The sequence below is a fragment of the Pleurodeles waltl genome, chromosome 10, assembly GCF_031143425.1.
Source record: "Pleurodeles waltl isolate 20211129_DDA chromosome 10, aPleWal1.hap1.20221129, whole genome shotgun sequence".
In the NCBI taxonomy this organism is placed as follows: domain Eukaryota; kingdom Metazoa; phylum Chordata; class Amphibia; order Caudata; family Salamandridae; genus Pleurodeles; species Pleurodeles waltl.
The window spans coordinates 968,402,074-968,427,558 of record NC_090449.1 but is presented as its reverse complement, the minus strand read 5'-3'; the positions used below and the strand labels follow the sequence as shown (position 1 = coordinate 968,427,558).

General features: G+C 45.4%; 1 protein-coding gene across 1 annotated transcript in view; it reads left to right on the top strand.

Moving 5' to 3' along the window:
• The window catches only part of AGMO (alkylglycerol monooxygenase), a 679,770-nt gene that overhangs the window by 429,899 nt on the left and 224,386 nt on the right, over positions 1 to 25,485 (top strand). The window contains exons 10-12 of the mRNA XM_069211800.1: positions 2,498 to 2,632; positions 16,098 to 16,214; positions 20,563 to 20,645. Coding sequence (XP_069067901.1) covers positions 2,498 to 2,632; positions 16,098 to 16,214; positions 20,563 to 20,645 — 335 coding nt within the window. The remainder of the gene's footprint in view (positions 1 to 2,497; positions 2,633 to 16,097; positions 16,215 to 20,562; positions 20,646 to 25,485) is intronic.

Below are 25,485 nucleotides of genomic sequence, written 5' to 3'. Positions count from 1 at the left end.
AAAATGTGTGAATGTTGTTTTATTATGAAAGTTATATTCTTGCATAAAAGACACGAGCTGCTATTATTAAGCAAACAAGACAAAGCATGGGAACCAGCATTATGAAAATTGTGAAAAAGATAAACAGTTCAACCATGATAATGTTGTTATGTTGGTACACTACTATCTGTTACCACCTACACTATCAAAAGCAGAAAGGGATAACCCTCTGCCAAATCAATTGAGATAGCCTAGCCCCCCATACCTGGATAAGATGTACTGGGAAGCCAGTCTGAAATAGTGCAGGCTATTGTCCTGTACAGAGTAGAGGTCAGAGTCAGTAAGGTTGCATCTTGGCCACTGTGCACTGCATTCCAGGATAATCCTTGCTGAATTGCTCCACTAGCTGAATGTGGCGCAAAGGCAGTTTTTATGATACAAGTACTGTTTGCGTTGCACTGTGCCAGAGGTGCAGGGCTGATGCAAAAATATGTCTGCAAGTATGGAGCTGTCTCCACGGACACAATGCAAGACATCTTGTTCTATGTGCCTAGCCTTAGAAGGATTGAACACAGACTAGTTGGCGGCAAAGCTTACAGAAAAAAAGCTGCATGTACAGTGAATTCTCAGTACATTATCACATGAGTGAAATGTAATGTAAAAGGTCACCATCAGAAAAGAAATGCTAAGTTAAAGTGTGCTTTCTGAAATGGAGGTACAAAGAGAGCCCTATCATGCCTCACCACAGAAGCGGATGACTGTGATATCAAAGTAACAATTATAAAAGAGTCCCTTACTTTCTGCACTTCACTATTGATCTATGTCACCATATGGATCTTTGAAGTGTTGGTATGTAGATGAGAGGTGGGGAATGAAAGCAGAGAGATAATGGGGCAGCACAGAACCTCCCAACTGATTTTTAAGTTATTCTATGGCCTAGCGCCTCATCAGTGGTTCTTGCTAAACCTACTCTACAGGTTAGACATATCAAAAGTGAGTACAAAATGCACCAGCTTGCGTGTGGGCACTTTGCAAGTACAAAACGATGGTCTATTCCCAATGGAGCTTTTACAGAATGCTGGTTGGACGAGAGCTGGTGCACAGAGGCATAAAACTAGTGGGAGGACAGCAGATTTTGCACATGATTTTCAGGCTCTTCTATATTCAGATGCCACGTCAGGGGTACCCCAAATCTTTCAATTACATTTTAGCCTCTGATAGTGCTTGTAAACATAATGACGTTTTTTTATATTACCCAGGTCTTCTCCAATCTATAAGATTATTCATCTTCAGCAAATTCTATTTGATTTAACAGATTAAATTATTCTAATCTATGCAGCTGACCTAGCCATAGTAAACATTTTGGGTATGTGTATTTCCACTATATAAAACAAAGAAAAAATATTTACAGTCAAAAAGAGTGTCCCTGATGCACCACCTAACCTACAAGCTTAAACTTACCATTCCCATTTTGGCTCAAACCTAACTCTATACACGACCTATGGGAGATATGTAGCACTATTATGTGTAGAGACACAGAGACCCCTCTTATCAACCACAGAGTAGCAGGTAAGGCCACGGTGTGGAGGCCAGTGTGCATGGCCTACTGCTGCACAGGCACTCAGAAACAGAGTGCCGCTTTGCGCATTTTCCCCAGGATCTTTTCTTTAAGGAGGTGCCTGGATGTAATATCATGTGTGCGTCTGGGCTATTCTTTTTAACCATCCGACATCAGAAACCTGTGCGCATTTTATGAAACAACCTATAATTTGCATAAGAAATACATCTCAAAAATATTAAAATGATAAGACACCCCTAAATTTTAAGGGAGCAAACATACAAAATAATACAACTGGAACCAAGGAAGTCCTAGAAATTAACTTTGTAAAGTATTTTAAGTGCCAACCGTCTACAGACTGCTCATTTTCCATGGATAGACTGGATTCTGAACCTTGGCAAGCTGAAAAACTTTTAGCAATGCGTAATAATTTTTATGCAGTAGAGTTGAAAACGAATACAACAGAAACATGGAAATAAATCCATTCTCAGAAATTTGGATCTAGTGATACATACATGGCTGTCCTGTAGAAACAGTAGGAGAGCCTGAGAAGTGACCAGTTCCGACATGATGCTGACTTATAACTCTGTCCCTTGTATGGAATTTTCCTATTTTTTGCCACAACCAACCCTGCTAAGCAATCTGCAGAAAATTCATCTTTTACAAGGACATTCAGATTGATATGGAATAGAAACAAAGAATAGGCTCATTTCCTGTTATAATTGCCATATGGTGTTATAGCTGCAGGTCAGAGGACGCTTTTGCCATGCGTTAAAATTATGGGTTTAGTTGAAAGTACAAAGATCCTGCCTGTCATTTAGTTAAGAAAGAATGCAAATGGAAGAAATTAGAGACAGGAAGTTCAAACCTACACCGAGTTATTTGTTTTTACTTCTAATGGATAACCTTTATAAGCACTCTTAGGTAAGACTAAGTATAATGTGTATTTTGTCTTCACAGTTTCAACACTTGGTCTATATTTGGAACACATTGTGGGCCACTCCCGGATTCTGGAATAAGGTTTCAGTTGTATTCAAGGGACCAGGCTGGGGTCCCGGCAAACCTCGGCTCGGCCTCCCGGAGGAGCTCCCAGAAGTAAGCAGAAGTGAAGGATTGTTGCTGTGTTACCAACTTTTATGTTGAACCTTTTTTACTGTGTAATGTCAGTATTATAGAGGTTTCAAAGCCAAATTAGCACTCGTCTTTTAAAAAAAATGAATTACGTTTTAAATAAATGTAAAGTTGCTACTATGATTTTTACCTAGATCATCAATAGAAGTAAGCGAAGATCGTTGATATCCTTAAGCCTTTGTTTTTCATTAATATTATAGTACAAGAATTTTCTGTTTGCAATTCCGTGTTTGACATTTGAATTTGTAGATCAGTGGTTCCCAACCTGTGGTCCGGGGACCCCTGGGGGTCCGCGAAGCCTCCTCAGGGGTCCATGACTGCTGAGAAAATTAAATAATATTAAAAGATTATGGGCAACATGTACGAAGCTAAAAAATTGCGAGTCGGAAATAGTGACTCAATGCGATGTAAGAAAAAATCGCAAATCAATTTTGCGATTTGGTGCCAAGTCGCATCACAATTTGCGAAATCACAAATTGCAATTTCCTAAATTGCACATAGGTGTTTAACAAAATCGCAAATTGCGACCGAGTCGCAATTAGCGAATGGGTGCAAAAATAAAGAAAAGCTACACTTCTTGGTGTTGGATGAGGACCTCAGAACCAGGAAGTAGCTCCCATGGAAGTGGGGGGAGTCTAGCTAGGACAGACAGCAGAGGCACACCCAGCTGAGATGAACAACTGCAGCCATGGCAAGCCAAACACAGGAGGCAACCACGGCAGGGAGGAAGAGAAAGCTGAAATTCTCTGATAGAGAGTTGGAGGTTCTCAATGGGGAGTGCTGCCTACACCATGAGGTCCTCTTTGGAAAGGCAGCAATGAGTGTCCCTGACACACAAAAAAAAGAAGATTTGGCTGGACATACAAAGCAAGATAAATGCCATTGGAGTCAGTCATCGCTCCATCGAGGAGGTGCACAAAAGATGGTATGACCTTAGGTCAAAAACCAAGGAAAGTGTTGCAGAGCGGTTGAAGGAGGCGCATGGAACAGGTGGGGGACCACCCACAGTACCACCACCCACAGCAATGGAGAGCATGGTGGAGAGCACTCTGGAGCCAGAGGCTGTTGGAATTGGGGACCTGGACAGTTCAGCACCTGGAACATCCAAAAGTAAGTAATTCTCACTTAATTACACTATTCAAGGCACCATGCACACAACCACAGTTCACAAAAGCATGCATCATACAAATTGTTCCATGCCTATGCCCACCTCAAGTTCAGTGCATTATGGGTAATGTAGTACAGAAGTCCAAAGTGTGAGGAATATTTATTTTGATAAGCCACACATGTGAGAGGCACTGAGAGTGTGTCCCCTGTTGTTGTGGTGGCTCCTGCTCCTTATCCTCAGAATTTGTTTAATCTAGGGTGAGATGTAGCCCATGTCTGGTTGCTATGTTGTGCAGGATGGTACATGTCGCCACAATCTTGCATGCAGTCTCTGGTGCATACTGGAGTGCACCTCTACTTTTGTGTTTTGTAAAAACATGATTTCAACATGCCAAAGGTCCTCTCAATGATGGTTCTGGTTCGCTGATGTCCAATGTTGTAGCGCCTCTCATTCTGATTGGCATGTGTTAAGTATGGGGTGAGTATCCATGGCCTCAGTGCATATGCACTATCACCTGTATAACAAAACAGCAGATAGGAGCATGGCATAACATGGTTATGCATTGAAATGTATTTCTGACATTGGTGTGTACTACGCAGTACCTAATAAATATCCATCATCAAACTCCCCACATTCTAGGTGTTGGTGTGTCCCACTGTGCCTGAATATGTACGCATCATGTGTGCTTCCTGGAAATGTTGCCACTATATCAGTTATGACATCATGGGTATCACATACCACATGGATGTTGAGTGAGTGAGTACATTTCCTAATGCAGAACACATATTCCAGATTTGCAGGGGACATATGGGTATATGTGTCCCTTCCACACACCCTATTACATGGGGAAAGTTTGCAATTCTGTAGAAGTCCAATTTGGTGTTGTGTATTGCTTCTGCATTCCTGGGAAGGTAAATGTATCTGCACATGTGTGAGTATGGCATCTAAGAACCGTTTACAGAATCGTGACAGGGCACTTTGGGACGCCCCACCAGCAACAGCAATCACCCGCTGATAGCAACCCAAGGCCAAGAGGTGCAGTGAGCAGAGCAGTTGCACTTGTTTGGGGATAGAGCAGCTGCACAGGGTTTGGCTTTCTAGCTGAGGTTTCAGCAGTTCAGTAATCTCTAAGATGACTGTGCTGCTCAATCTATATTTCTCATATATTTCATTGTCAGTCTGTTGGAATATGGTCTGCCTGGTTCTGTATACTGTAAGGAAATGCCTCCTTGGCATGGTTACCCCCTGACTTTTTGCCTTTGCTGATGCTATGTTTTGAATTGAAAGTGTGCTGAGGCCTGCTAACCAGGCCCCAGCACCAGTGTTCTTCCCTAACCTGTACTTTTGATTCTACAATTGGCACACCCTGGCATCCAGATAAGTCCCTTGTAAGTGGTACCCCTGGTACCAAGGGCCCTGATGCCAAGGAAGGTCTCTAAGGGCTGCAGCATGTCTTATGCCACCCTGGAGAACCCTCACTCAGCACAGACACACTGCTTGCCAGCTTGTGTGTGCTGGTGAGAACAAAAGTAGTAAGTCGACATGGCACTCCCCTCAGGGTGCCATGCCAGCCTCTCACTGCCTATGCAGGTATAGATAAGTCACCCCTCTAGTAGGCCTTACAGCCCTAAGGCAGGGTGCACTATACCATAGGTGAGGGCACCAGTGCATGAGCACTGGGCCCCTACAGTGTCTAAGCAATACCTTAGACATTGTAAGTGCAGGGTAGCCATAAGAGTATATGGTCTGGGAGTCTGTTTTACACGAACTCCACAGCACCATAATGGCTACACTGAAAACTGGGAAGTTTGGTATCAAACTTCTCAGCACAATAAATGCACACTGATGCCAGTGTACATTTTATTGTAAAATACACCCCAGAGGGCACCTTAGAGGTGCCCCCTGAAACCTTAACCGACTATCTGTGTAGGCTGACTGGTTTCAGCAGCCTGCCACAACAGAGACATGTTGCTGGCCCCATGGGGAGAGTGCCTTTGTCACTCTGAGGCCAGTAACAAAGCCTGCACTGGGTGGAGATGCTAACACCTCCCCCAGGCAGGAGCTGTCACACCTGGCGGTGAGCCTCAAAGGCTCACCCCTTTGGTCCAGCACAGCAGGACACTCCAGCTAGTGGAGTTGCCCGCCCCCTCCGGCCACGGCCCCCACTTTTGGCGGCAAGGCCGGAGAAAATAATGAGAAAAACAAGGAGGAGTCACTGACCAGTCAGGACAGCCCCTAAGGTGTCCTGAGCTGAAGTGACTCTAACTTTTAGAAATCCTCCATCTTGCAGATGGAGGATTCCCCAATAGGATTAGGGATGTGACCCCCTCCCCTTGGGAGGAGGCACAAAGAGGGTGTACCCACCCTCAGGGCTAGTAGCCATTGGCTACTAACCCCCCAGACCTAAACACGCCCTTAAATTTAGTATTTAAGGGCTCCCCTGAACCTAAGAATTTAGATTCCTGAAACTACAAGAAGAAGAAGACTGCTGAGCTGAAAAACCCCTGCAGAGGAAGAACAGAAGACACTAACTGCTTTGGCCCCAGACTTACCGGCCTGTCTCCTGCCTTCCAAGGAAACCTGCTCCAGCGACGCTTTCCAAGGGACCAGCGACCTCTGAATCCTCTGAGGACTGCCCTGCTTCAAGAAAGACAAGAAACTCCAGAGGACAGCGGCACTGCTCCAAAAGAACTGCAACTTTGTTTCAAGGAGCAGATTTAAAGACCCCTGCAACTCCCCGCAAGAAGCGTGAGACTTGCAACACTGCACCCGGCGACCCCGACTCGACTGGTGGAGAACCAACACCTCAGGGAGGACCCTCCGGCGACTCCAAGACCGTGAATAACCAGAGTTGTCCCCCCTGAGCCCCCCACAGCGACGCCTGCAGAGGGAATCCCGAGGCTCCCCCTGACCGCAACTGCCTGAACTCCATTTCCCGACGGCTGGAAAAGACCCTGCACCCGCAGCCCCCAGCACCTGAGGGAACGGAACTCCTGTGCAGGAGTGACCCCCAGGAGGCCCTCTCCCTTGCCCAGGTGGTGGTTACCCCGAGGAGCCCCCCCCTTGCCTGCCTGCAACGCTGAAGAGATCCCTTGATCTCCCATAAGAAACTATTGGAAACCCGACGCGTGTTCCCACACTGCACCCGGCCGCCCCCGCGCTGCTGAGGGTGTACTTTTTGTGTGGACTTGTGTCCCCCACGGTGCCCTACAAAACCCCCCTGGTCTGCCCTCCGAAAACGCGGGTACTTACCTGCTGGCAGACTGGAAACGGGGCACCCCCTTCTCTCCATTATAGCCTATGTGTTTTGGGCCCCTCTTTGACCTCTGCACCTGACCGGCCCTGAACTGCTGGTGTGGTGACTTTGGGGTTGCTCTGAACCCCCAACGGTGGGCTACCTTGGACCAAGAACTGAAACCTGTAAGTGACTTACTTACCTGTGAAACCTAACAATACTTTACCACCCCCAGGAACTGTGAAAATTGCACTGTGTCCACTTTTAAAACAGCTTATTGTGTTTTATGTAAAAAGTATACATGCTACTGTAATGATTCAAAGTTCCTAAAGTACTTACCTGCAATACCTTTCAAATGAGATATTACATGTAGAATTTGAACCTGTGGTTCTTAAAATAAACTAAGAAAATATATTTTTCTATAACAAAACCTATTGGCTGGATTTGTCTCTGAGTGTGTGTTCCTCATTTATTGCCTGTGTGTATGTACAACAAATGCTTAACACTACTCCTTGGATAAGCCTACTGCTCGACCACACTACCACAAAATAGAGCATTGGTATTATCTCTTTTTGCCACTATCTTACCTCTAAGGGGAACCCTTGGACTCTGTGCATGCTATTCCTTACTTTGAAATAGCACATACAGAGCCAACTTCCTACATTGGTGGATCAGCGGTGGGGTACAAGACTTTGCATTTGCTGGACTACTCAGCCAATACCTGATCACACGACAAATTCCAAAAAGTGTCATTAGAAATTGATTTTTGCAATTTGAAATTTTTCTAAATTCTTTAAAGTCCTGCTAGGGCCTTGTGTTAGTCCCTGTTAGCATTTCTTTTAGAGTTTAAAAGTTTGTGAAAAGTTTGAATTAGATTCTAGAACCAGTTTTAGTTTCTTAAAAAGTATTCCAACTTTTAGAAGCATAATGTCTAGCACAGATATGAATGTGGTGGAACTCAACACCACACCTTACCTCCATCTACAGATGAGAGAGCTAAGGTCACTCTGTAAGCTAAAGAAAATAACAATGGGCTCCAGACCTTCCAAACTACAGCTCCAGGAGCTGTTGGCAGAGTTTGAAAGAGCCAACCCCTCTGTGGATGGCAACACAGAGGATGAGGATAGTGACTTGGAGGAAGATTCCCCCCTACCAGTCCTATCTAGGGAGGACAGGGCCTCTCAAGCCCTGACTCCACAAACAATAGTCAGAGATGCTGGTTCCCTCACAGGAGGGACCAACCTCTCTGAAATCACTGAGGATAACTCCAGTGAAGAGGACATCCAGTTAGCCAGGATGGCCAAAAGATTGGCTTTGGAAAGACAGATCCTAGCCATAGAAAGGGAAAGACAAGAGATGGGCCTAGGACCCATCAATGGTGGCAGCAACATAAATAGGGTCAGAGATTCTCCTGAGATGTTGAAAATCCCTAAAGGGATTGTAACTAAATATGAAGATGGTGATGACATCACCAAATGGTTCACAGCTTTTGAGAGGGCTTGTGTAACCAGAAAAGTGAACAAATCTCACTGGGGTGCTCTCCTTTGGGAAATGTTTACAGGAAAGTGTAGGGATAGACTCCTCACACTCTCTGGAAAAGATGCAGAATCTTATGACCTCATGAAGGGTACCCTGATTGAGGGCTTTGGATTCTCCACTGAGGAGTATAGGATTAGATTCAGGGGGGCTCAAAAATCCTCGAGCCAGACCTGGGTTGACTTTGTAGACTACTCAGTAAAAACACTAGATGGTTGGATTCAAGGCAGTGGTGTAAGTAATTATGATGGGCTGTACAATTTATTTGTGAAAGAACACCTGTTAAGTAATTGTTTCAATGATAAACTGCATCAGCATCTGGTAGACCTAGGACCAATTTCTCCCCAAGAATTGGGAAAGAAGGCAGACCATTGGGTCAAGACTAGGGTGTCCAAAACTTCCACAGGGGGTGACCAAAAGAAAGAGGTCACAAAACCTCCCCAGGGGAAGGGTGGTGAGACAGCCAAAAACAAAAATAGTAAAGAGTCTTCTACAGGCCCCCAAAAACCTGCACAGGAGGGTGGGCCCAGAGCCTCTTCACAAAACAATTCTGGGTACAAGGGTAAAAACGTTGATCCCAAAAAGGCCTGGTGTCGTAGCTGTAGTCAGTCTGGACACCAAACTGGAGACAAGGCCTGTCCCAAGAAAAATACCACTTCAAACTCCACTCCAGCTAACACTGGAATGGCTAGTCTCCAAGTGGGATCAACAGTGTGCCCAGAGCAAATCAGGTGTCACACTGAAGCTACCTTAGTCTCTGAGGGTGGGGTGGATTTAGCCACACTGGCTGCCTGGCCCCCTAACATGCAAAAATACAGGCAGCAGCTCTTAATCAATGGGACAAGTGTAGAGGACCTGAGGGATACAGGTGCCAGTGTCACTATGGTGACAGAGAAACTGGTTTCCCCTGGCCAATACCTGGCTGGACAAACTTATCCAGTCACCAACGCTGACAATCAGACTAAAGTACATCCCATGGCTATGGTAACTTTAGAGTGGGGAGGGGTCAATGGCCTGAAACAGGTGGTGGTCTCCTCATATATCCCAGTAGACTGTTTGCTTGGAAATGACCTGGAGTCCTCAGCATGGGCTGAGGTAGAACTAAAAACCCATGCAGCCATGCTGGGTATCCCTGAACTGGTGTGTGTCAAGACAAGGGCACAGTGCAAGGCACAGGGTGAAAAAGTAGAGCTGGAGTCTGGAAAAAAGGCCCAGCCTACCAAGAGAAAAGGAAAGTCAGCTGGGAAACCAGCTGCAACACAACAAGAAAAAGAGAACCTCTCTTCTCAGGAAGAAGTTCTGCCCTCTGAGGGAACTGAGCCTATGGAGCTAGAACCTTATCAGGTTGAGCTCTTAGGCCCAGGGGGACCCTCAAGGGAAGAGTTGTGTAAGGGACAAGAAACCTGTCCCTCTCTTGAAGGCCTTAGGCAGCAAGCTGCTGAAGAGTCCAAAGGCAAGAAAAATGGAACACATAGGGTCTATTGGGAAGAGGGACTCCTGTACACTGAGGCAAGAGATCCCAAACCTGGTGCCACTAGGAGAGTGGTAGTGCCTCAGGGTTTCAGAGAGTTTATTCTGACCTTAGCCCATGATATTCCCCTTGCTGGGCATTTGGGACAAACCAAGACGTGGGAGAGGTTAGTCAACCACTTCTACTGGCCCAATATGTCCCAGAAGGTTAAGGAGTTTTGCCTCTCCTGTCCCACCTGTCAAGCCAGTGGTAAGACAGGTGGACATCCAAAGGCCCCCCTCATTCCACTTCCAGTGGTGGGGGTCCCCTTTGAAAGAGTGGGTGTGGACATAGTTGGTCCACTGGAACCTCCCACAGCCTCAGGAAATATGTACATCCTAGTAGTAGTGGATCATGCTACTAGGTATCCTGAAGCTATTCCCCTTAGGTCGACTACTGCCCCTGCAGTAGCCAAGGCCCTCATTGGTATCTTTACCAGAGTGGGTTTCCCTAAGGAGGTGGTGTCTGACAGAGGTACCAACTTCATGTCAGCATACCTAAAACACATGTGGAATGAGTGTGGAGTGACTTATAAGTTCACTACACCATATCATCCACAAACTAATGGCCTTGTTGAGAGATTCAACAAGACATTAAAGGGCATGATCATGGGGCTCCCAGAAAAACTCAAAAGGAGATGGGATGTCCTCCTGCCATGTCTGCTTTTCGCTTACAGAGAGGTGCCTCAGAAGGGAGTAGGGTTCTCACCCTTTGAACTTCTGTTTGGTCACCCTGTAAGGGGACCACTTGCTCTTGTTAAAGAAGGCTGGGAGAGACCTCTTCGTGAGCCTAAACAAGACATAGTGGACTATGTACTTGGCCTTCGCTCAAGGATGGCAGAGTACATGGAAAAGGCAAGTAAAAACCTTGAGGCCAGCCAACAACTCCAGAAGTTGTGGTATGACCAAAAGGCTGCACTGGTTGAATTTCAACCAGGGCAGAAAGTCTGGGTTCTGGAGCCTGTGGCTCCCAGGGCACTTCAGGACAAATGGAGTGGCCCTTACCCAGTACTGGAGAGGAAGAGTCAGGTCACCTACCTGGTGGACCTGGGCACAAGCAGGAGCCCCAAGAGGGTGATCCATGTGAACCGCCTTAAGCTCTACCATGACAGGGCTGATGTAAATCTGTTGATGGTAACAGATGAGGACCAGGAAGCTGAGAGTGAACCTCTCCCTGATCTCCTCTCATCAGACCCTAAAGATGGCTCAGTGGATGGAGTGATCTACTCAGACACCCTCTCTAGCCAACAGCAGTCTGACTGTAGGAAGGTCCTGCAGCAGTTTGCTGAACTCTTTTCCCTGACCCCTGGTCAGACACACCTGTGTACCCATGATGTGGACACAGGGGACAGCATGCCTGTCAAAAACAAAATATTCAGACAGTCTGACCAAGTTAAGGAAAGCATCATGGTGGAAGTCCACAAGATGCTGGAATTGGGAGTAATTGAGTACTCTGACAGCCCCTGGGCTAGCCCAGTGGTCTTAGTCCCCAAACCTCACACCAAAGAAGGAAAGAGAGAAATGAGGTTTTGTGTGGACTACAGAGGTCTTAATTCTGTCACCAAGACAGATGCCCATCCCATTCCTAGAGCTGATGAGCTGATAGACAAATTAGGGGCTGCCAAATTCTTAAGTACCTTTGACTTAACAGCAGGGTACTGGCAAATCAAAATGGCCCCTGGAGCAAAAGAAAAGAAAGCATTCTCCACACCTGATGGGCATTATCAGTTCACTGTTATGCCCTTTGGTTTAAAGAATGCCCCTGCCACCTTCCAAAGGTTGGTGAATCAAGTCCTTGCTGGGTTGGAATCCTTTAGTGCAGCTTATCTTGATGATATTGCTGTCTTCAGCTCCACCTGGCAGGATCACCTGGTCCACCTGAAGAAGGTTTTGAAGGCTCTGCAATCTGCAGGCCTCTCTATCAAGGCATCCAAATGCCAGGTAGGGCAGGGAACTGTGGTTTACTTGGGACACCTTGTAGGTGGAGGCCAAGTTCAGCGGCTCCAGCCTAAGATCCAGACTATTCTGGACTGGGCAGCTCCATAAACCCAGACTCAAGTCAGGGCATTCCTTGGCTTGACTGGGTACTATAGGAGGTTTGTGAAGGGATATGGATCCATAGTGACAGCCCTCACAGAACTCACCTCCAAGAAAATGCCCAAGAAAGTAAACTGGACTGTAGAATGCCAACAGGCCTTTGACACCCTGAAAGAAGCTATGTGCACAGCACCAGTTCTAAAAGCTCCAGATTACTCCAAGCAGTTCATTGTGCAAACAGATGCCTCTGAACATGGGATAGGGGCAGTTTTGTCCCAAACAAATGATGATGGCCTTGACCAGCCTGTTGCTTTCATTAGCAGGAGGTTACTCCCCAGGGAGCAGCGTTGGAGTGCCATTGAGAGGGAGGCCTTTGCTGTGGTTTGGTCCCTGAAGAAGCTGAGACCATACCTCTTTGGTACTCACTTCCTAGTTCAGACTGACCACAGACCTCTCAGATGGCTGATGCAAATGAAAGGTGAAAATCCAAAACTGTTGAGGTGGTCCATCTCCCTACAGGGAATGGACTTTATAGTGGAACACAGACCTGGGACTGCCCATGCCAATGCAGATGGCCTTCCCAGGTTCTTCCACTTAGAAAATGAAGACTCTCTTGGGAAAGGTTAGTCTCATCCTCTTTCGTTTGGGGGGGGGGTTGTGTAAGGAAATGCCTCCTTGGCATGGTTACCCCCTGACTTTTTGCCTTTGCTGATGCTATGTTTTGAATTGAAAGTGTGCTGAGGCCTGCTAACCAGGCCCCAGCACCAGTGTTCTTTCCCTAACCTGTACTTTTGATTCCACAATTGGCACACCCTGGCATCCAGATAAGTCCCTTGTAAGTGGTACCCCTGGTACCAAGGGCCCTGATGCCAAGGAAGGTCTCTAAGGGCTGCAGCATGTCTTATGCCACCCTGGAGACCCCTCACTCAGCACAGACACACTGCTTGCCAGCTTGTGTGTGTTGGTGAGAACAAAACGAGTAAGTCGACATGGCACTCCCCTCAGGGTGCCATGCCAGCCTCTCACTGCCTATGCAGGTATAGATAAGTCACCCCTCTAGGAGGCCTTACAGCCCTAAGGCAGGGTGCACTATACCATAGGTGAGGGCACCAGTGCATGTGCACTGGGCCCCTACAGTGTCTAAGCAATACCTTAGACATTGTAAGTGCAGGGTAGCCATAAGAGTATATGGTCTGGGAGTCTGTTTTACACGAACTCCACAGCACCATAAAGGCTACACTGAAAACTGGGAAGTTTGGTATCAAACTTCTCAGCACAATAAATGCACACTGATGCCAGTGTACATTTTATTGTAAAATACACCCCAGAGGGCACCTTAGAGGTGCCCCCTGAAACCTTAACCGACTATCTGTGTAGGCTGACTGGTTCCAGCAGCCTGCCACAACCGAGACATGTTGCTGGCCCCATGGGGAGAGTACCTTTGTCACTCTGAGGCCAGTAACAAAGCCTGCACTGGGTGGAGATGCTAACACCTCCCCCAGGCAGGAGCTGTCACACCTGGCGGTGAGCCTCAAAGGCTCACCCCTTAGTGCCAGCACAGCAGGACACTCCAGCTAGTGGAGTTGCCCGCCCCCTCCGGCCACAGCCCCCACTTTTGGCGGCAAGGCCGGAGAAAATAATGAGAAAACAAGGAGGAGTCACTGACCAGTCAGGACAGCCCCTAAGGTGTCCTGAGCTGAAGTGGCTCTAACTTTTAGAAATCCTCCATCTTGCAGATGGAGGATTCCCCAATAGGATTAGGGAAGTGACCCCCTCCCCTTGGGAGGAGGCACAAAGAGGGTGTACCCACCCTCAGGGCTAGTAGCCATTGGCTACTAACCCCCCAGACCTAAACACGCCCTTAAATTTAGTATTTAAGGGCTCCCCTGAACCTAAGAATTTAGATTCCTGAAACTACAAGAAGAAGAAGACTGCTGAGCTGAAAAACCCCTGCAGAGGAAGAACAGAAGACACTAACTGCTTTGGCCCCAGACTTACCGGCCTGTCTCCTGCCTTCCAAGGAAACCTGCTCCAGCGACGCTTTCCAAGGGACCAGCGACCTCTGAATCCTCTGAGGACTGCCCTGCTTCAAGAAAGACAAGAAACTCCCGAGGACAGCGGCACTGCTCCAAAAGAACTGCAACTTTGTTTCAAGGAGCAGATTTAAAGACCCCTGCAACTCCCCGCAAGAAGCGTGAGACTTGCAACACTGCACCCGGCGACCCCGACTCGACTGGTGGAGAACCAACACCTCAGGGAGGACCCTCCGGCGACTCCAAGACCGTGAGTAACCAGAGTTGTCCCCCTTGAGCCCACCACAGCGACGCCTGCAGAGGGAATCCCGAGGCTCCCCCTGACCGCAACTGCCTGAACTCCATTTCCCGACGGCTGGAAAAGACCCTGCACCCGCAGCCCCCAGCACCTGAGGGAACGGAACTCCTGTGCAGGAGTGACCCCCAGGAGGCCCTCTCCCTTGCCCAGGTAGTGGCTACCCCGAGGAGCCCCCCCTTGCCTGCCTGCAACGCTGAAGAGATCCCTTGATCTCCCATAGGAAACTATTGGAAACCCGACGCGTGTTCCCACACTGCACCCGGCCGCCCCCGCGCTGCTGAGGGTGTACTTTTTGTGTGGACTTGTGTCCCCCACGGTGCCCTACAAAACCCCCCTGGTCTGCCCTCCGAAGACGTGGGTACTTACCTGCTGGCAGACTGGAACCGGGGCACCCCCTTCTCTCCATTATAGCCTATGTGTTTTGGGCCCCTCTTTGACCTCTGCACCTGACCGGCCCTGAACTGCTGGTGTGGTGACTTTGGGGTTGCTCTGAACCCCCAACGGTGGACTACCTTGGACCAAGAACTGAAACCTGTAAGTGACTTACTTACCTGTGAAACCTAACAATACTTTACCTCCCCCAGGAACTGTGAAAATTGCACTGTGTCCACTTTTAAAACAGCTTATTGTGTTTTATGTAAAAAGTATACATGCTAATGTAATGATTCAAAGTTCCTAAAGTACTTACCTGCGATACCTTTCAAATGAGATATTACATGTAGAATTTGAACCTGTGGTTCTTAAAATAAACTAAGAAAATATATTTTTCTGTAACAAAACCTATTGGCTGGATTTGTCTCTGAGTGTGTGTTCCTCATTTATTGCCTGTGTGTATGTACAACAAATGCTTAACACTACTCCTTGGATAAGCCTACTGCTCGACCACACTACCACAAAATAGAGCATTGGTATTATCTCTTTTTGCCTCTATCTTACCTCTAAGGGGAACCCTTGGACTCTGTGCATGCTATTCCTTACTTTGAAATAGCACATACAGAGCCAACTTCCTACATATACCCTCTCCTTTCTCCATCTCCTCCTCCTCTGCTGGGCAGCCTGGACTCGCCTCCTCCATGCAGACACGTAGAGTGCAACCATTTTGAAAAACCCAGATGCCTTCTGAGTCTGCTTTTATACTTTGGTTCTGGTTACCACCTGTTTGGAATCAGTGATAATCTGGGTGTGCAAAATGGCCTATTTGCGACAATTGCCAATTTGTGACTGCCCTGTACATTTGGTTTGCGAGTTGCAATTTGCGATTTCATAATTGCTAGTCGCAAACTCGAGTCGCAAATGTTTGCGATTCGGTAATTGGTCGCATCGCTATTTGGGACTCTGAAATGGCATTTGTACATACCATTTTGTGTTTTACACGGTCGTAAATAGCACTGCGACTGATTTGCTAGTCGCAAAATGTACGTACATGCGGCCCTAGGTCCCTAGGTTTCAGTAATGACTCAGTGGGGGGGGAGTGTCCCCGGATTTCAATATTCATTCAGTGGGCGTCCCCAGGTTCCAATATTTATAAAGTGGCTGTCCACAGAAGTCAAAAGGTTGGGACCTACTGTTGTAGATCATTCGTCCATTGGTTTTTAAAAGCATCACACATGCATGGAAAGATATCTATATGAGACGGCAGTATGACACTCATGGAGTGTATTTCTCTCTTTCAGGTGACTGGAGAAGAGGTTCCTTACAACACCAAACTTACTGTGCTTCTTCAGGTCTATGCAGTTGTTCACTTTATTCTAATGTTGGGCTTATACGAGCATTTGTTTTCTGCTAAAATAGTAAGTACTTTTCACATATCACTGAAGCCGAAACCTTTTCACTGTGGTTCTAAAATGACATTTAAATGACACTTTACTTGTTAGTGCATTTGTAATGCTCAATTTGTCATGATGAACAATTCGATGTTACTTTTTGTCTTTAAAAGCTTTAAAATTTCATGTCAACGATATTTGCATACCTGACAAGGTTCACATGCATGTTATTGCTTTAGCCAGTTTTATTTGTAACGTGTAGTTGCTTGTTAGGCTTTGGTCTTCACTGTGAGGGGTTTTTTATTTTGGGATTTAATACTGCACCCAGTAAATACCACTTTTGGTGAGTTAAATAGTACATACTTTTTACCTCCCCAGTCCTTGTTCTGTACATTGAATGGAGGATTACTCAATAATACTACGTTTTCTCCTGTTACCTTCCTGAGGATACAATAGAGAGGTGCTCATGTTTTATGCATCCTGAGGCACTGTTGTATTGCAGAAGGGGCTGCAGATGCTTGTGCAGCCCATTATGTAATACTGATAGCACCAGCAAATACATAGCCTCACAGCTGTTTTAAGAGGTCATTCCTACATTTGCAAAGGGACATGGCCGCATGGAAATGAGGGAAACACTTTACTCCTGCACATGTGCTGAATTATGGACACAGGAACAGAGGCAAAGAGATATTAATAAATTCTATGCTTGATTAGAATATGCAAGTTATATATTGACATGCGAGTGAACATTTCCCTCCGGCATCATACTTCTGAGGTTAAATAAGAAGAGTTTAGGAACGAAAATTACAACAAATGGACCTTTAAAAATGAACCTTTACCCACACTCCCATGTTTGCCAGGGGTGAATATTTAGGCAAAATCACACAAAACATATCTAATTGGAGTCCCAATAAATTCACAGTTTGGGGTTATAATTAAATGTGTCACTATCCCACGAGTGCAAATAATAGTCCTCTCCCTGATAACCGAGGCTTTACCAGCTCCGAACAGTGTTCTTGTTTTCTGCAGAGAAATGTAGGTTCTAACTTTAGGGAATATCCAGTAGATATGGTCATAATTATATTTACTCTGTTCAGACAGTCAAAACATTTGATCCCATAATCCCCTACTAGCCACTAATATAGCGCAATGGTCTCGCTACATCAATGTTATGAATAAATACTAGTGTGTAGTAAAAGTTGAACATGACATAATATTACACTTCAATCAAGGCAGTGCGTATAAGTACCCTACGCTCCTCATTATTATTATAAGAGATGAGTAAAACCTCTATTGATATTTCTGCACAAGGAAGTCCCAATACCACATGGATCTGTATTTGTGAGGTGTGCGATTACAGCTTTTAGATTAATAATTTTGGAGGTCGAGCCCCACTAACATAATAACACAACAGTTCGTGAAGCCACAGCAGATCTAATGAGAAAACCTCAGTGGTAACTGTAGCCTACAGCAGAAGGATTTAATCCAAAGAAATGGGTGTTAAGTATTAAAGCAGGACCAAAACATAAATTAATTCAGCAAACCAAACAACATTATAACTAATCCAATTTACTAAAAATGTGATTATATAAGAAATGAAACGACAAAAACATGATAAAAATCAGTTCAGTGGAAGCCAAGATATGAATTTTTAGAGTTCTAATTCAAAGCGTTATTTAAAATAAAATGCAAAGCACTAGTACAAGTCACTTGTTGTGGTTTGAAGGGGACCCAGGCATGATTTCAGACTATCCACAATGGAGTGGTGTCTGGTAAGACTAGCGGGCCGCACTGGTCAAACTATTTAACCTGGAACAACTTATTTTTTCTAGAATCACACTCTTCCCCAGGGGTAAGGCACCGTGCTGTAGTTGGTGAGGGTCCAGTGAAGTCAGATATATTGAGTCAGGTATCCTACTAAAGACTTCATTTCTCCACCAAAATATGCAGAGCAGGAGAAAGCTGTATTCTGTAGCTGTCCATGTGTCTTTGTCACTGAGGCCATGCTTCTGCCTTTTCCTTATCCCAAAGTTTACCTTTGACTTAGTTATTTTTTAGACACAAAAACGTCCAGTTTGAGAAGGTTGAACTCTGTAGCTTTGAAAGGTTTTGTAGGGTTGGATACCTTCACCATGTCGTCTTGCTGAAGCCTTTTTCTTCACAGCTTTGTGCACCTGAAACATGGAAAGTTAGCCTGCCAAGATTGCAACCTTCCTGGGAGTCCTCAGCACCTTGTGCCTGCTTTCCGGAGGTCCAAATGTGAGACATTCCCTCATCTAAGCATCTTCTTTTTGTCTACAACTCCCAAACTTAAACCGAACTCCCAAGGGCTAGGTCTCACCCCAGCAAAGGCAGCAGATTCACCATTTGTTGTCAGATTCCAACTGATCAGTATGATCTTCAACACACATTAAAGCCCTTCTTCAACATTTTATATCCCTCAGATTATAGCTAGCTGACCCTTGGACAGAACTTCAAGTCTCTGGAGGCAAGTAGAGAGTAGGTCAACTGTTCATCCTCCTTTGAGGTAGATCTAGACTGAACTTCCTCTTTGTATTTCTTCACTAGGTCTAGTTGTGTTCTGAGGGGTTGGTGGTGTCAAGCCAGTTTCATAATGCACATTTTCTAGTAGTCAGTGCCTTACAGTAACCCAAGTCAAAAATAATTCGCTCTGCTCGGCATCTCTAACTATTTAGCAGTTTCTGTTTGCTTTCCGGCAAGATTTCCCGGATTGCCCTGATGTTGTGTATTCCAAAGACGCAGACCCCTATTTCCATTATTCAGAGTCATATCCTTCACCCAGGACCTTCCCTAATAAAATGAGGATCTGCCCTTGCTAATTCTTCAGTGAATGGTTTTGGTTTTAAAACAGGTTTCTCGCACAGAAAGCAGAGGTAGGATGGCTGGGATGGATCCCAGTTTAAAAGCCTTCCTCACTTTGGACCATCCCTCTTTAATGCAAGTTTGTGAAAATGGTTCAGTCCGTTAAGATGCCATCAATGTGCCTATCAATACCCACCTCTTACATTCCAGGATAAATGACCAGTGATCACTCCCCCCAGTCATCTTGCTCTCGGGGGCAGCTATATTGTCTCCAGGACTCCTCACCTTATCTAAAGGAGAACCACTGCCAGGAAGGAAGCCCAGTAGCACTGAATTAACTACTGCTAAAGCCTGCAGTCAGCACAAAATATGTGTTTTTGAACTCATCTGTACTCCATATTTAGTAAAAGTCCCCCTTTACCTTAAACGAGAATTCTGAAAAATATTCAAAATAAACATTTAATTTACTTTGTAGTATTTTCTAACCTTATGTGTGAGAAAGTGCCTTTCCTTTACAATTAGGTCCCTCTAAAGAAAACGCCACAGAAGCACATATAGTGAAAATAGTAGCTAGCCCTTACAGAGAACTGTATCCTTAATGCACACAATGGCCCACTTTTATATTCTGAGCACCTAGAAGTCAGGGTTACTATGCACAATGTGGGTTGTTGTAGGTAATATTTAAACGGTTTTTCTATGTATCAGACTGTGTGATGCTTTTCAATCATAGACCTGAAGCCTTTGTTTTTCACGATAGTGCAAATGTACACTGCAGCCCATTTGTGACTGTTTACTTTTATTCCACTGGTGCCTTTCTTGCAAAAAGGTACTATGACCTTACTTGAAGGTTAAACAAGCCATTTGGATTCCTTCAATTATATGCCATATTTAGGAGGTCAAAGCTCATACTCTGTGAGACTGAATGGCAGTTCACTGTGCCCTGTGTAGAAACACCATCTAAACCAAGCCACGTTTTTAAATTAATGAGAAATTACCTCCAGAAACTGGGATTCCACTCAGCCCTCTTTGGTCCTTATTTAGGTTTAAGTTGCTGAATTGTGCTTGAGCAAAAAATGGCAGTACATTTAAATGCAGAACGTTTAATTTAGAGCAAGTGAAAAAATGTTTTGCTCATATCGTAGTTACTTTGTAGCCTGTAAAGATGTCGTAAGTGTCATATTCAATAAATTTGCCCAACCGGGTGTTTTTTTTAACGAAGCAGCAACGTTTTCCTCCACAACTGCTTGAAATAATTGAATATTCATACAATCAAATGTGTTTCATGAAATATGTCTGGAATGTATCTGAGGCATGTATCCTTTGTATTCTGATTTCTAAATACCTACTGTGCATTTTCAATTTTATAAATAAGTGCCTATATCCTTAAGAAAGAAAACATGTACTGTTATTGGCTAACCAATGCATAAATTGACCCCTATTTCAACCAAACGTATTCTCTTAAAGACAGTTCAGCATGCTTCTGTGTGACACTGCAATTGCCTGACTTGTACTTTTCGAATTTTAGAAATGTTTTTGTTTGTTTACTTCGCAGGCATTATCAAATACAGCTATTCTTCTAAGGATGTGCTACATACTCCTCACATTGACGTCTATTGGACTCCTCATGGAAAAAAGGCAAGGCTTTAATGTGTTAAATATATTTTACCTTTTGTCTTTAACAACAACATCTTATTTGACTGATTAAACTTTTTTTTTAACTGGAAAGCAGAAAAGGAGAAACATTGCTTCTTTGAGGAAGGATGATTAAGATAATGGGAGCCAGGAAAGCTGTTATTTAATCATTTATTAGGTTTTTCTCTAAAGAGGGATTCCGCCCATTAGTACATGAAGGCACCGTACAACGGTTTGTTATATAGTCTTTGTAGGCCATTTTACTATTTTACGTTTTTAATTGGATGGTAACTGATCAAATATTTAAGTTGTTCTAATTAGCATATCTTATTGGTCTACCTTTATTATTACTGCTGAGGTTATGTGGTGTGTGTGTGTGTGTGTGTGTGTGTGTGTGTGTATACATATAAATGTATATACATTTCATTAAGTAAACAAACATTACAGGGACATTATAGTTAGGTTCAGATTTTACATTCACAAAACCATAGAAATTCAGCTGGTAGAGTTATTTCAAGTAGCTATATCCCATGCCCTAGGATAACTCTAACTCACTCCCTTGCCATGCACAGATTTCTTATCAATAATTTTACTGCAAATGTTTAAACAGTGATTATCAATGATGTAATGGAAGATGTCATGAGTGATATTTGCTTGAAATAGCTCTAACTATAATTTCTGTGGTTTTATGTGTGTAAAATCTGAACCTAATTATAACGTGCCTGTAACCTTTGTTTTATTTAATCAATTGCTAAGGTTTCTGTTAATTCTATTTCCTAACTATAACATCCTTGCAACCCTTTTTTTCCAGTGAATTTCTAGTTTTTTTTAACATTAAGTAAAATGCCCATTTCAATGCACGGTGTGGGGGATGCAGTTGGATGCAGGGTCTGGCCTGGCATTGTGCTGCCCCCACCCAAGTTGCTGCTCCTGCCCCTCCACCTCTTTGTTATCCATTGTCCAGGTCCATGCCTCTGCTCCCTAATTTCAGCCCTGTGTGACCGTTATTTTGCCACTGCCCTTCCCGCCTGCCCTGAACAGTCAGCTTGCAGTCCTATCCACTTCGTCCCTACCCTCTGATGTCCGAGTCCATGCACCAGTCCCCTCCCTCCTGCCCTGCATGGGCCGATGTAGTGCCACTGCCCACCATTTAGCTTGATGAACCTGCCAACTCCTGCCCTCCCTTGCCCAATTCTATGCCCCATCATTGCCCTCCTGTTTAAGCTCTGTGCCTAGTTTGCTGTGCCTACCCTCCTTCCCCTAGCCCTCCAATGTCTGTCTGCTTGCCCCTGCTCCCTCCTTTTTGCCACCATGTTCCTTGGACCTGCCACTGCCCCTCCTATCTACTTTGAGTGTTCTGTTGAGCTGCCACTGCCCCTTCCACCTGCCTAGCATGGTAAGATGATTGCGGCCTGTCCCTACCACCTCCATCCTGCCTGTCCGAGTTCCATACCCCTAGCTCCTCCCTCCTGTCCTCCATAGTCCATTTTGCTCTCACTTTCTTCTGCCATCCATGCTCTGTTATGCTGCAACTACTCCTCCTGCCTACCCTGCATGGATTGTTGTAAAGCCCTTCCCCTGCCCTCTCTTGTATGTGCCCAGCCCCTACCGATCCCTTCTGTCCTTGTGCAGGCCTCTGCCTCCTCCCTCTTGCCCCCCATGGCTGTTGTGCTGCCACTAACCCTCCTGCTTGCCATGCATGGCCTTCTGTGCTGCCACAGCCCCTTCCACCTGCACTGTGTTGTCAGCTTGTTGCCACTGACCCCTTCTCACCCTCCTTCCTTTGTCTGTGTGTATTTCATTATAGTCTCACTGTTGCCTTCCATAGTGTGTTGTGCTTCCAGTGCCCAACCTGCCTTCCTTTCACGGTCAGCTTGCTGCTCCAGCCCTGCTCCCTTGCCCGCTGCACTCTGTTTTTCATGTGCATGCCCCTCTCTCCTCTCTCTGCCGTGTCTGGTCCATTTTTTGTGCCCCTGCCTCCTCCCTCCTGCCCTTCATGGTCTTTTATGCTGTAACTGCCCCTCCTATCTGTTCAGTAAGGTCAGCTTGATGCCTTTGCCTTTTTCCCCTTTGCACCCAGTTGTCCATGTGCATGGCCCAGTCCCCTCCCTATTACTTTCCATGGTCCGCTGAGCTGCACGGCCATCCCGCTTGCCCTGTGTGGTGTATTATGCTGCTGCAAATCCTTACGCCTACCATTTAGGGTCAGCTTAGTGCCCCTGCCCAGCTCTCTCCTGTCCTCTGTAATCCAAGTCCATATTCCTACCCCATTTCTCCTGCTCTCAGTGATCTCATGTACCATACTTTCCAACATTTTGAACTTGGTAGTAGGGAGATTTTGAAAAAAATCGATTTTCCCCATTGACTTACATTGAAAAAGAGGAGATTTTAGGCAAGAGACTGCCCTTCCGGGCTTAAAAACAACAGGAGTCTTTTGCCAGAATCGAGTCTGTTGGCGTGTGTGGTTGTACTGCCACTGCCTGCTCCTTCTGCTCTCAGTGGTTATGTTGCCACATCCTCGCTTGCCTGTCCTGCATGTTTAGTTGGTGCCCCTGCCCACCCCAACCCTTTGCTCTCCATGGTCCATTGTGCTACTACTGCATCTACCACCTGCCCAGCGTGGTCAGCCTGCTTCCTCTGCACCCCCTCCCTGCCCTTAATTTCCAGAGTCTTTGACCCTAATGTCTGCCTCCCTACAGTATTCTAATAAACAACTAGAGTGCTAACATTCTATGTTTATTACAAAAGTGTGGCACGTCTGACATCATCTTGATGAAATCCAAACTAATTTCTAAACCATTTCCTTTAGAAATTATAAAAATGAGAGGATCTTATTCCCATAGAAATTATGATTAATGCTCTAATAAACTAAAATGAGGACATATTCTCTGAGTTCTCAAATAGCGACAAAACACTTTTAAATTATTTGCTATCTTGATGTTTTTTATATCCAGCTGATCCCTTGATTATATGTTTGACTTACGGAAGAGAATGTGGCATTAACGCCAGAGCTGCAGACTTTGCAATTGGGAAAACAGATTTGAGTTTCAACGTCAGCTCGACATGCTGTGATTTTGGGCAAATCACTTGATCTCCCCATGCCTAAAGCCCAAAAGGAATGTGTCCTTGTGTAATGTAATTGATGCTTTTGTAAAGCATCATGAAACCTGGTGGCATTCTTGTGAAACGTATCTGTTATGAAGCCCCCTAATCTCATTTACTGCAGTATCCTCCGTAGTTTCCTCTTCAATTCCATCAAGATGGAGGTAAGAGGTGTCACACTTTTGGCATAAATTCAGAATGTTAGCACTCTAGTTGCTTGTTAGAGCACTGTAGTAATATGCTGATTACCAATCACTCAACCAATCAATCATTTCTTAAGCATGCTACTCACCCAATAGGGTCTCAAGGTGCTTGGGGGGGGGTGCTGCTGCTCGAATAGCCAGGTCTTGAGACGTTTCCTGAAGGTCAGGAGGTCCTGGGTCAGATGTAGGTTGACAGGGAGAGAGTTCCAGGTTTTGGCAGCGAGGTGGGAGAAGGATCTTCCGGCGGTTGTGGTACGGTGGATGCCGTGGGCGAGGGCGAGGTTGGCAGAGCAGAGCTGGCGGGTGAGGACGTGGAAGCTGAGACACTCGTTGAGGTAGGCAGGTCCTGAGTTGTGGAGAGCCTTGTGAGCGTGGATCAGGAGTTTGAAGATGATCCTCTTGTTGACGGTGTCGCGTAGGCTCTCAAGCAATGTCAATGAGGACAAGTTGAAGGGACACATGAGCAGCCAACGTGACAATTTAAAACTTGAGCATGTGGCATAAGACCTAATTAAAAAGGGCAAGTCAATTTTGAAAAGTTCCAATTGATTCCTGAGTCATGGAAACTAGGAGGTCTTCCACTTCAGCCGATGTTAAGGTTGCAAGGTCATCGCCAAGAAGGGTCAAGGAGCAGATGTGTTCCATAGCCTCAGCCTCAGCCAAGGCGGCATTCCGTGGTGTGCCCAGTGATGAATTGTGAGCTACATTCTCCAAGAAGGGTAACTCATAAGTAGCTTCTTGTAGCAAATGCAACCTCAATGCGCATGTCCGGTAATGAACCCTCCGCGAGAACAGCAACAGATCAGCGTCCAATGTAGGCAAGCGCTGCGTCGAAAGACAAACTTCCAGTGCACCAGCCCGTGTTTCAGCACCAGAGGCACCGAAACATGGGCTGCACACAATGCAAGACCGGCCTGAATGATAAAGACCAGCCACACTCCAATTGCTCCAGGAGTGTTGCTCCAAAATACTGCATCATGCGTTCAAACCAAGTTCACAGCAGAGGCGTTACACGCCCCATGCAAGGACAGCTGTTTACAAACCATCGAATGGCTGACTTAAGTCTCGCATTCACTACCACTAATAAAGACTTCTTTCATGCCACTGAAACATTTGTATGAGAAGGGAAGCTCCCACACCTCATGAATGTAACTATCTCCCAGCCTTTCATATCTGCCTACCAGAATTTGTTTTAAACAGGAGTTGAATTGTAGTGTAGAAATAGGTAGACTAATGACCCCGTGTATTAGCCACTAAGCAGATGATATTTCAGCCACAGTAAAAGGCAGCTTTTCTAATTTCTTGATGTTAAGCATGACATAAGTCGCTTCCTTTTAAGCCATCAGTTGTTGTTGCGTCAAATTAAAGGAAGAAAATATCTCCCTCGCACTGACATGCTGCCAGGGAATGTGACCCGCCTTCAATGTTTGAAGTGTCCAACCCAACTGCATAATGTACCTTAGCTGACTCTGTCCATGGTGTAAAGAAGACATATCTGTTTGTATAATGTCTATAGCAGAAGAGACGATATTATTTAA